The 13,191-nt window shown below is 34.3% G+C and overlaps 1 protein-coding gene across 4 annotated transcripts; it reads right to left on the minus strand.

Moving 5' to 3' along the window:
* Nucleotides 1–244: 244 nt before the first annotated feature.
* LOC132606302 (protein DETOXIFICATION 40-like) lies at nucleotides 245–11,639 on the minus strand. 4 transcript variants are annotated; one of them, XR_009569686.1, is made up of 7 exons: nucleotides 11,314–11,630; nucleotides 10,001–10,632; nucleotides 9,842–9,898; nucleotides 7,828–8,066; nucleotides 6,907–7,032; nucleotides 6,381–6,467; nucleotides 737–771 (listed from the first exon to the last, which is right to left on the minus strand). XR_009569686.1 is itself a non-coding variant. In XM_060319742.1 (6 exons), the coding sequence occupies exons 1-6, from the start codon at nucleotides 11,410–11,412 to the stop codon at nucleotides 749–751; spliced, it is 1,137 nt and encodes a 378-aa protein (XP_060175725.1). In that variant the 5' UTR covers nucleotides 11,413–11,632; the 3' UTR covers nucleotides 245–748. The 4 variants fall into 4 exon arrangements, 3 of the variants coding, with proteins under 3 accessions (XP_060175725.1, XP_060175728.1, XP_060175726.1); XM_060319742.1 differs by lacking the exon at nucleotides 6,907–7,032 and having other exon boundaries at nucleotides 245–771; nucleotides 11,314–11,632; XM_060319745.1 differs by lacking the exons at nucleotides 737–771; nucleotides 6,907–7,032 and adding an exon at nucleotides 5,219–5,353 and having other exon boundaries at nucleotides 10,001–10,700; nucleotides 11,314–11,639.
* Between the last annotated feature and the right edge of the window lie 1,552 nt (nucleotides 11,640–13,191).

Raw genomic sequence — 13,191 nt, forward strand, 5'->3', positions numbered from 1 at the left:
AAGTAACTATCCTCTTCCGAGCTCAAGTTATTAGATGAGTTTAATGACCCAAATTCTTGTTAATTAATCTTTCCCAACCTAGATTTCCTTTTCCAAGCTCAATCTAAGTAAATGGGTGAGTCCTAGGGTTAGCTAATCCCTTTGGAAACATTCAAGAACGAGATTAATTAAATCAACAAAGACACACTTCAATAGCAATAAGAATCATTCAATACATAAGCATAACAAGAGTTTCAAACCAAACTTTAATCAAGAATACTTTCATAAACGAGATTCAAGTCTAGAAATGAAATACTACACACTAAAATATTCAATACAAAACAAGGAATTGAAGAAAGGTTTAAGAATTATCTCATTAAAGTGCTCCAATCTTCTCTTCCAATTGTGTAGGTGAAACCCTAGCCTCCAAAACTTGCAAAATGACCAAAGATAGAAAATGTTTTGCCCTAGCCTCTCTTTTGTAGCTCCCCCCAATTTTTCCAAGTCCAAAAAATGTCAAAATCTGCCCCCATATTTCTGTTTTTGCAATTCTGCCCGTTTTTGCAAAACTGTCCACTTTTTGACAGTTTTGCAAATCTGTCCCGTTTTTGCAAAACTGTCCAGTTTTGACAGTTTTGCAAAAATGTCCAGTTTGACCTCTTTTTTGACTTTCTTTTCACTTGGTATCTTCCGATCACTCATTTCAGCTACTTGGCTTGTTTTGCTCTATTTTGTTCCATTTTGGTCCATTTTGATCCATTTTGCTCTTTTATGCTCTTCGGGCATCTTTTCCTACAAAACAACATAGAAACACAAAAAGTAACAACAAAAGTGCTTAAGGAGTCACAAAAGCTTAAGGAATTAGCGTCGAATATCGCGTAATTTCACGACTCATCAAAACACCAAACGTCTGTAGAAACTAACAAGAAAATTGAAAAATTCTAAAAACCCTAATAAAAAGACAGAGAAGAAGGTGGCGTCCAATTCGTTTTCTATGAAATGGATTGAAGGGTTTTGTTTTCTATTAAATGGAAAGGGGGCGGGTCGGGTCGGGGGTTGGGGGGGGGGGGGACTTGGGGAATCCGGTCAATATTGCAAAAGTTAATTAGTTTAATTAATTTTATAAGCCAACCAATAAAATATTGTCACGTGTTTAATAAAAAGCTTCTGTTAGCAATAAGGGTATTTTAGACCCAATAGGTGGATGGTAAGGGTATTTGGAGGCTAAAAGGTGGATGGAGAGTATTTTTGCACCATTTTCAATAGTTCGAGGGTATTTTAGGCCCTTTTCCGATGTTTTATTTAATTTTCACTGAGACCCAGCTAATTAATTTAGCCCGACCCGCCCCATACCAAAATAAACCCATGAAATTGGGGTTAGGGTTTCTTAGAGTTAGGACGCACAATAACAAGAACACTTTTGGAGAAAAAAGATTTTTCCAAAATGGCAATGACAGCAAAGTCAACTTTGATAATAATGGATTCAATATCAATGGCACCAGCAGCATCAATTAGGATCATCACAACAACAATGAATATAGTAGTAATTGTGGCCTTCATCTTCACATTTCCATTAATGGGTCTTATTTTTCATCCCGATTTAATGATTTTGTAACAGAAAAATATCCTTTTTTTTTGTTTATTGTCATCACTAGCAGCTGTTAAATGTTCATGAAAATGTGACCAAGAACTATGAATAATAAGGATCAAGATGCTCTATCTGCATCTGTTCCAATGTTTTTGCTCCTTTGAAGAAGGGTGTGTCTGCTGCCTTTTCAGTTGGGTTTATTTTGGTATGGGGCAGGTGGGGTTAAATAAATTAGCTGAGTCTAAGTGAAAATTAAATAAAAAATAAAAAGGGTTGGGTCGTTCAGATCATGCCATGTGTCCGGGGGGAAGGGGCTGTTAAAGGGAGGGGCATATATGATAAAAACTTCAACGGAACGGCCACATATCATGGAAAAAGCAAACGGAGGATGGTTACAACTATTTCGAGATAGTACAGGGGGATCTATAACCCTTAGCCATAGTAACATTTTTAATGCAAAACGTATAAAACTTATACAATTCGCATCATGCATACATACATACTCCAGATGTCATACATTTATAAATGCATACTTACTCTAACCGTCAAATATGCCTGGCATACATTGACACAGTGTTTTAAAAGGCGGGGGCATAGGGCGGGGCGTTTTATATATTCCTCGGCGAGGCATAAACCTCGAGGCACTGGGCGTAAGCCCCATGGGTATTTAATTTTTAGTATTTCATAAAATAATATAATTACAATAAATATTCTTAAACAGGTAAAATTACATAAAAATAAAAGAAAATTATAAATAAATGAATAAGTGGCGTATAATAGATTGTTTTGTTAGTTTTTTTGTGAGGATCAAGCGCGCGCTTGATCCTCACAAAAAAACTAACCAAAACAATCTATTATACGCCACTTACAACTTGTAATTATATATAACATAATTTTACAAGTATAAACAATACGGTGAAATAAATGCTATTATGAAATGCAAATTAACTCTAACATCTTAACTTTCAAACAGTGAAAAAATCACAATTTCTTAGAACAATATTACCATCATATTATTCATTTTACCTCCCTATAAGCAAATTATCAATAAACTTTATTGGTATTATAATTAAAACATAACTTCTTCTTGAATAAAATAAAATTACAGCGAAATAATAAAATATGATAATTTTGACACAGAGGATAAAAGAGCAATGACAAGTGAAAATACAATTCGGCTATGTATTTTTAAAAGAAATATTAAGTGATATTCACCCTCACAATATTCTCAAATAGTTAATATGCAATACTACGACTTGTTATTTGAGTTACACCCAATCTTCTTATTTCTGTAGATGAAAAACTATTAAGTATCATTTATTTGTTAAAGAATTATGAGGCCAACGATTTTAATTAAGAAATTTAAAATATAAGTTGTATAAGAAATGTTAGGCGAGCTTCGAGAGTTGGATGTTAGGCGTGTTTAGGGAGTACAGTCGGGCGCTTAAGGCGTAAACCTCACAAGAACTAAGCCCCGCACATGAGCCCCAGGGCGTACAGTGCACTGCCCCCGAGGCGAGTCCTGAAACTGCCTATGGATGTATCATACTGCAAACATACACAGTATATCATTTCTGTATCATATGTATATCATTATATGTAGTAGAAGAAGGAGGAGCAGGAGGAGAAGAAACATGTACACAATAATAGGAACACACTTCCATTCGAACATGTAAACTTAAACTACAAACAACAACAACAACCCAGTGAAATCCCACAACGTGGGGTTTGGGGATGGTAGAGTGTACGCAGAACTTACTCCTACCAAGGTAGGACAACTGTTTTCGAAAGACCCTTGGCTCAATAAAAAGCATAAAAAGAGGTCAGATAAGGCTAAGAGAGTCAAAGCGATATGGAAATGAAATAACGCAAGCGACACAGATAACATAAGATAATCAAAGCACAGGAAATAGCAGAAATCAGAGCACAAGAAATTATACTGCGACAATGCGACTACTAATAAGGAAGGATAACGAGACTATTTACTAGCCTTCTACCTTAATCTGGGTCCTCCAAACCCTCCTATCTAAGGTCATGTCCTCGATAAGCTGTAACTGCGCTATGTCGTGTCTAATTACCTTTCCTCAATACTTCTTCGGCCAACCCCTACCTCGTCTGAAACCATCCATGGCCAACCTCTCACACCTCTGCACTGGGGCATCTGTGTCTCTCTTCTTCACATGCCCAAACCATCTCAATCTTGCTTCTCGCATCTTGTCTTCCACCGAGGCCACTCCCATCTTTTCCCGAATATCCTTATTCCTAATCCCGTCACTCCCGGTGTGGCCACACATCCATCTCAACATTCTCATCTCGGCAACTTTCATCTTTTGAACGTGAGAGATCTTAACTGGCCAACACTCCGCCCCATACAACATAGTCGGTCTAACCACCACTTTGTAGAACTTGCCCTTAAGTTGTGGTGGCACCTTCTTGTCATATAGCACTCCGGAAGCAAGCCTCCATTTCATCCACCCTGCCCCAATACGATGTGTGACATCATCGTCAATCTCCCTGTTGCCTTGCATAATAGACCCAAGATACTTGAAACTATTTTTCTTCTGGATGGCCTGGGTACCAAGCCTCACTTCCAAGCCAACCTCCTGAGATGCTTCACTGAACTTGCACTCTAAGTATTCTGTCTTGGTCCTACTCATCTTAAACCCTTTAGACTCCAGAGTATGTCTCCAACCCTCCAGCTTAGCATTAACTCCGCTACGAGTCTCGTCGATCAGGACTATGTCATCCGCGAAAAGCATACACCATGGCACCTCTCCTTGAATTTGCCGCGTCATTCCATCCATCACCAAGGCAAATAAAAATAGACTAAGAGCTGATCCTTGATGCAACCCCATCACAATTGGAAAGTGCTCTGAGTCTCCTCCTACTGTCCTTACCCTGGTTTTGGCTCCCTCATACATGTCCTTGATCACCCTAATGTACGCCACAGGTACACTTTTAGCCTCCAAGCATCTCCATAGGATCTCTCTTGGAACTTTGTCGTAAGCCTTTTCTAGGTCGATGAATACCATGTGTTAGTCCCTCTTCCTCTCCCTATACTGCTCCACCAGTCTCCTCACAAGATGGATGGCTTCTGTAGTTGAGCGTCCCGGCATGAATCCGAACTGGTTCTCTGAAATAGACACGCCTCTCCTCACCCTCATCTCCACCACCCTTTCCCACACTTTCATAGTATGGCTTAACAGCTTGATACCTCTATAGTTGTTGCAACTCTGGATATCTCCCTTGTTCTTGTATAGAGGGATCATTACACTCGACCTCCATTCTTCGGGCATTATTGTCGTCTTAAAGATGACATTAAACAACCTAGTCAGCCACTCCAAACCTGCCGGGCCCGCACTCTTCCAAAATTCCCCAGGAATATCGTCAGGTCCGGTCGCTCTTCCCCTGCGCATCTTACGAACAACACCCTTAACCTCCTCAACCTTAATACTCCTACAATACCTAAAATCGTGACGCCTTCTTGTATGTTCTAAATCTCCCAACACAATGTCTCTGTCCCCTTCTCCATTCAAGAGTTTGTAGAAGTATGACAGCCATCTCCGTCTAATGAGAGTCTCCTCTACCAATACTTTGCCATGCTCGTCCTTGATGCACTTCACTTGATCCACATCATGTGCCTTTCTCTCCCTCCCCTTGGCTAGCCTGAACAATTTCTGATCCCCTCCTTTCTCTTCTAGTTCAGCATAAAGGCGTTCAAAAGCTGCCGTTTTTGCCATCGAAACTGCCAACTTCGCCTCTTTCCTCGCCATCTTATAAAGTTCCCTATTCGTCCATTTCTCCACCTCATCAGAAAGAATTAAAAAGAGGCTTGGTATTTTATAAAAGAATCATAATATATTCAAGCAAACTACTAAATTTCTATTAAATCATTGAAATTTAAATTACTATTGAAACTCTTCATATTTGATTATGCGTATACTATACTCCCTTCAATTATTTTGATTGTACTTTGGTTGGGCATATAATTTAAAAAAAAAAAACGTTTGAAAATTGTGATCTAAAGGAAATTATAGATATTTGTGTGGTAAATCATCTCATTAAGGATAAAATGATAAATTCAAAGTTAAATTAATTCTAAATATAAAAATGTATCATTCTTTTGTGAGAAATTAAAAAAAATTGTGTCACATAAATTAACTTATCACGGTTGATCAAGGGCCAGATTCGAATTATATTCCCTGACAAAAAATTAGAAGCAGAAGTTTTTGGGGAATGTAGGTTTTAGAACAGGAGCAGAGCCAGAACATTTGATAAGAGGGTTCAAGAAAAAGGAACTGGATGAAAAAAAGGTTAAAAAGTGTTGTTATAGAGAATCGAACCCACAACCATGCGCTCAATAATAGGCACCGCAGCCGCTGGGCTGAGTTCTCTAATATGTTATGGGAATGCAACATTAATGAATCAAAAAATTGATCTCATATATATAGTGCAATTTTCCGACGAAGGGGGTTCGATTGACACCCCTTGCACCCTATAATTCCGCCCCTGTTTTAGAAAGTTTCTGGAATTCACTTTTAAATGAAGAGGAGATACGTGTTTGATTGACTGTTTTCACCCGTTTTTGCAACCCAAGAAAAGTTAGCTTTTTTATTTCAAAATTCTCCAAATTCAGTTTTCAAGTATTTCAAGAACTCAAAAAAATTGAAATATTTGGAAAGATATCTTTAGAAGATCTTCAAAATAGTTAGCCTTTTCCTCCTTCATGTTTTTATTTCAAAAAAAACTGCTCAACAAACACTGTCTCGAAACTAAAAAATTAAATTTGCAAACTCAGTTCTTGCAAAAGTACCTCTTTCTCCCAATCGGTTCGAAAGGTCACCCACAATAAGATGATAGTCTGCATAGCTGTTCCTCCTAACATTCCCAACCATATTCCCTTCACATTTAAGCAAAACAATATTAACATCAGAATCCGGCATAATTAGAAACAAATGTATTTCCAATTAAAGATAATTTCCTTTACATTTAGAAGTGGAGCAAAACTATAGCTTACGAGTTTGGTCGATCTGCGTAGCTCTATATTTATCTTAAAAATATTTAATATGTACAAAATATTACAGTATTTTAGAACTCATTAACTTACAAAAGGTTAGAACCACGAACCCAAAAGTTTCAAACCTTGACTCCGTCTCTATTTATTTTATTCCTCACGCTTATTATCTTTGAAACTTGAAAGTAAAGAAGTGTTTTACTTGATTCTGCCTTTTTAGTTGTATTGGCGATTGTAATTAAATTCACAAAACAATTTTAGTAACTTTTTTAAACTTAACAACATAAATTAAAATTGTGAAAAGAACTGGTAAAGGGAATAATACCTTAGCTTCAGCCTTCAAGCTTGAAATTAAATCCGATAATAACACCCAATGGAATGCCAACAACGTGGTAACATCCTACGTTAACGTAAGCCACAAACGCTTGCTATCCACACCCAACAGCAACCCCTTCAAACATTTTGATGTACTTTTTAATTAACAATCATACATTATTTTATGCCAATCTTTAATTTGCCTGGTAGTGACAATCCTTCACTAAAGAAAAAATCCGTCCTTTACGATAATCCAATAAGTTAAAAATATGTGGTAACATACACCAAAAGAAGTCAAATGCATCTTAATTCTTATATTGAACTTCCCTTCGATCACTATAAAATCATTAGGGAAGAGAAGATCATTCGTGTTGAAAAAGCAAATATTGACTTTCAAAATTATGTTTAGAAAAAGTTACTACTAATTGCTAAATTGTATAGTACATCAAGTTAGAAAAAATATTAGAAAAGGATTAGAAAAGGTTTAGTCAAGAAAATAATTTTCATGAACCACTAATAAAAGTTAAAAATAATATTATAAATCCTTGGCGGGAAATATGCAAAGAATGTATAGATTTTTTTAAAAACTGATCTGTTCATAAGAATCTGCGCTTAGCTTGGGGTATCATATTCTGAAGAACAATACCAAGCAGTCATCTGCCTTAAACAATAATTCTGTAACCTGTCATGTTTCACCAGACTGAAATTCGTTCTGATTTTACATCTCTTTCTCATTAAATAAAACATTTGTTATTACGTGAACAAAGTCACATGCGTGAGTGAATAAAACATATCTAGAATTTGTCATCAAGTCCCACAGAGCACATCGAGATTGATACGGTATAATTCAAAAAACATTCAACTATTTATGCCTTAGAAAATTTGAAATAATTGGTTTCCCAAGACGAAATTAAATAAAAGAAAAACTTACCAGATAAAACGGGTTGAATACCATTGAGTACAAGAGATACAGCCAAGAGTGGAGCAAGATCTGAGGATGCTTCAGCAATGATTTCTCCACCCGTGAAGGCATAGCTCATCACATGTCTGAATAATAACACCAAAATGGCAAAGAATACAGAAATGACAAAACTACTTAATGTCACCACAACAACCGAAAATGCTGCTGATTTTGGATGTCCAGCTCCCAGCTCATTGCTCACTCTCACACTGCCATTTTAAAACGAGTTTATGTTAAATACACTAACAGTATTATCGAGAAATATTTATAGAGCATTTACAAAGTAATTACAAATAAATCTTCGTAATAATAGAAGTGTATTAAATAACCTACTACTCTCTCCGTCTATTTTTACCTGTCATGTATTGACTTGGCACGCCTATTAAGAAGCCTAAAATAGAATGAAATGCATACAATGTTTTGGAAAATGCATTGGTAAGTGATTATAGAAATTAGAAAATAATAAGAGTAAATGAGGAACTAAGTGTTAAATTTTGTTTTTAGTTTCTAAACTGTATAAGTAAAAAAGGACATATATTTTTAATATAGAGGACAAGTAAATATAGACGGAGGGGGTAATAAAAATTATACCTCACATGATATAATAGGTTGAACGTTTTTACGATCAAGATATATAGTAGTAGCTACTAAAACTCTTATATAATCAAATTAATGTCATCAAGAACTTTATGGTGAAATATCATGCTGATGATTGCTGAGACATGTATATATGCAAATATCAATCATTTGCATTTCTATTTTGGAGTGCACTGATTCCCTGCATAGTGGTGGAGGATCAGTTTTTTTGTGACTTTGTCCGATATTTCGATGACGTAATTCTTGAAATTCTTATTATTGGTCCTGCAATAACTTGCCTTATTCCTCTTTAAGATACACGTGTATTCGTGGACTATTGGCGTCCTTAGATTGTGGGATTCTATGGATGACGCATCAAATGAAGTCTGTATGTATTCTCTCGACTTTACCTTATCTCATAAACCAAAGAGATAGCAACAATTTATTTCTACTGATAATTTATTATTGTCATTACTGTTTTGATTTTATTGGATGCTATTAAAGTTACTCCCTCCGTTCCATAATAAATGGTGTTTTTAGCTAATGCACACCTTTTAAGAAATTACCTACTCCTAGAAAATTATGAGTGTTTTTACTAACATACCCCTAATTAATGCCTATAAAAAAAAAGCTATTTAATGATTCTTGAATATAAATAACTGTAAGTTTGAAGAACATGATCAATTTCTTCTTGAAATCCTAAAACATCACTTATTTTGAAACAAAATGAAAAGCCTAAAATACCACTTATTATGAAACGGAGGGAGTAGTTTTCAGTTTGACTTCATATAGTATATTTTTCGAGTTGCATGGAACTTTTTTTAATTAGACGAGGACGAATGAAATTGATTAATTCTACTGAGATACATCAACAATTAAATCTTCTCAATTCTTTTTTTACTTATCAATTTAAGTTACTATAATCTATTTTAAATGATATAATAACAATGACTGATTAACATAACAAAGGATAATGTACAAAACAAATCACAACATGGTTCAAAAGCTAGTATTCTTCATTTCATCAAGGCACTAATATCAGTTTCTAGACCCTTTTAGTATGAATTTTATAAGTTGTAGTAAATTATAATTTAAGAGAAAAATGTAATTAATTAAATACTGTATCAAGTTTAGTCAAACAAAATAGATCCTGATTAGTAAAGCCAATGAAGATCATCCAAATGGTTCAAGAAAGTCTAATTTTAGTTATCTTAAAAAATTAATCAAAAATTTGGCATGATATATCATTTCTAAGAAATTAAAATAGATCGAACTATATCATGGACACCCCTAATAACGAGTTGTGGTTTAAACTTTTGACAACACTAAAAACAATTCCAAGCACATTTATCATCATGATAAAAATGAAGAATACGTAATATCAAGCACTCAGGAATTAATGACTAACCTTGCTGCTGCATTGAAGCCAACAGATATCATGAACACCCACCCTAAAATTGTCGTACTGCATTACAAATTAGTTATTTATCATTAAACCAAGCAAGTTTAAGAAATTAGAAACAATCAAATATGAACACAAATATTAAATTTGCAAGTAACGTTTTACCAAACAGCTAGAGAGTCCAATGCGACTTCTGGATTTGGAAGCAAACCGGCAATTAAAATTAAAATCTGAAAATACCAAGTCTCCAAACACAACATCACAGCTGAAGCAAGAGACAATTTGAAGAAATCCCACAATCCAAAAAATGCTTGCATGCTGAATCCAGTCCATGTTTTCTTACATCGATCACTCCACAAAATATACACAAATTGTGCAATCACAACAATCCACCATGAAATACTCAAAACCAAAGCTCCACCAAACAATCCCCAATTAAATACATAAAGCACAAGCCATGTTAAGAAGAGGTGAAAAACTAATGTCGCGGCTGCTATATATGCACTAGGATTAACAATGCTTTGAGCCTGCAAGAACTTTTGGATTGGGAAATTGGCAGCATAAGCAAATATTTGGGGAATTAAACCATAGACAAATAGTGCTGCTGCAGATGCAACTTTCTTGGATTGTCCTAATAAAATCAAGATTGGCTTAGAAAATAAATAAGCTGCCATAAGGGGTAATCCTGTCAACATAAGAAGGATAGTTGATCTTTGGAGATATATTCCAAGCATTTCATATTTGTGTGCTCCATATGCTTGCCCACATAATGTCTCCACTGCACTTCCCATTCCTAGCTGCTCCCATGTAGTTTGTTGTAAGTATAAAAGTGGGGGGAAAAAAATCACTATTCCCTCCGTCCCAACTACATGGCACAATTCAAATTTCAAGAGTCAAATTTTTTAATTTTGATTGTGAATTTGCACATATAATTTTTTTTTAAAAATAAATTTATATATTTGGAAACTAAATAAGACGTACTATGTATAAGTCACAATAATTAACAATTCAAAATATTTAAAAGAGTTAAAGGTCAAAAACACCCGAACTATCACTTTTTCATGAGTTTCACACCTCAACTATCAACTTTCTCTTTTCGTACCTGAATTATCACCATCTATATATTAAAAAAACACCTCAAAGCTGATAGGCCAACTATCAGTTGTTCTCTTTTCATACCTGAACTATCATCATCTACTCAACTAGGTATGTCTTAATGCAATGATAGTTCAGGTATGAAAATGACACAGTTAATAGTCGAGGTGTAAAACTCACGAAAAAATGATAATTTAGGTCGCTTGTTTTACTATTATCTTTACTTTAAAAGCATAAGCAAAAATTGGGGTCAATGAAAATCTCATTTATCTCTCGAATCCAGAGAGGTGTTACATAAATTGGGACAACGGAGAAGTAATAAAGTTCAAGTTGCAAACCAATACTTATAAAGCATTAATGTTGGTGAGGGGGAACATAATTACCATGACACCGTAGGCCAAAAGTTGAATGCCACTATTACCAAGGGAAGCAGCAGCAAGTTCAAGATTACCAAGATGACCACAGAAAATCTGTGTAGACATAGAAGTAACATTGTTAAGCAAGTAAACAATGATAGCTGGAGCTGCTAGACTGAAGAGATTTCTCAACTCTATAACAGAGGCCCGTCCAAACCGTTGAATAAGTGACAAGCTTGTGTCTGATAGGATTTCTTCAAGTTCAGAACTAATTTGCTCAGATTCTAGCAAAGGTTCACTTTGCCCCTTGAGATGGCTCACCCATGCCTAAGGTTTTATGAAAGAGACGTCCTAATGTGTGTGTATATATATATATTTGTGAATAAAAGAGTTTGTTTTAGAATTTTACAGGAGATAGCTGACATGAAAGCATGATGTGGAGTAGATAAATTGATACTATTATTTTAATGTTCCTTATTATTTCGAATATACTGTAATAAGAATTTAAGTTAGGAGCTTCCATACAAATAGATACTACCAAAAAAAAAAAAAACAAAGACTATAATTATATCATATCAATTGCAGACTATAATTTTCTTCCACCATTCACCCTAGACAACGGCGGCTTAACAAAGTTGGTGGCCTAAAGCGAAATTATATGATGAGGCCTTAATTTTTTTCGAAATGTCTTTTTATATTTTTATTTAAAGTATATTTTATTTTTTATTTTTTTTAGATATAAAGTTGTAACAACTTTTTTAAAATCAATTTAGTATAAATATTTTTCAACTGGCGATATAGCTAATCAATCATATGACTAAAATATTCTCTTCTTATTTTTTATAAAAATCTTGCAACTCTCACCTTTTAATATTTATATTTTCATTTCGATTTGTGTGTTTTAGCTACTTTTAGAGACTCAAAACATATTTTTTTAGGGACAACTACGTATATATACATCTTAAGGAGAAATAACTACGAAACGTGACGATAATTTTATATTTACAAAACATAACATTACAAACCCTATACAAAACATGTTTTTTTTTTAAATTATTTTTTTATTTAAAAAAAAACTTTAATTTTTTAAATATGTTTTTGCTCAAAAATTTACGTATGAAAGTTGTATGAAATGTGTATATTTCGCTCAAGGCTTAAAAAGTTCGTTCAAAATTTAGCGTATGAAAACGGTATGAAAAATGTATATCTCGTTCAAGGCTTAAAAAATCCGCTCAAAATTTGTTTGTATGAAAATAGTATGAAATTTATATCTCGCTCAAGTCTTAAAATTTCGCTCACATTTTCGTGTATAAAGTTCATGTTAGATTTCTGTAAAATTAATACAACTACAACAACATTGTATATAACTTTGATACAACATTCAAGACTTAAAATAATCGCCAAATTTTTGTGTATGAATTGTGTATATCTTGCTCAAGGCTTAAAACGTTCGCTCAAGTTTTATGTATGAAGAACGTATGAAATGTGTATATCTCGATCAAGGCTTAAACATTACGCTCAAAATTTTATGTATGAAATGTGTATATCTCGCTCAAGACTTAAAATTTCATTCACATTTTTCGTATATAAAGTTCATATTAGATTTTTGGAACATTAATATAATTACAACAACATTGTAATTATGACGAAATTAGTAAAACATAACCTGTTGGAATCTTAAATATTTGGGGTCCAGTTTTAGGTGAAATAGTGACAAATATTGAATAAGCTGCATCCCTGAGAATTGGAGTGTCATAAGTCATAAATGTCCTTTTTTTTTCTTTTTTTTTTTTAATTTGGAGTACAGTTGTCGGTGTCGGAATGAAAGATAGAACTAAATATAGAGTACTATGCACAATCTAAGTTATTGTCGGTGTAAATTGCTTCGGACCACCATTTTCTTGA

Source organism: Lycium barbarum, chromosome 8 (genome assembly GCF_019175385.1).
Source record: "Lycium barbarum isolate Lr01 chromosome 8, ASM1917538v2, whole genome shotgun sequence".
Lineage (NCBI taxonomy): Eukaryota > Viridiplantae > Streptophyta > Magnoliopsida > Solanales > Solanaceae > Lycium > Lycium barbarum.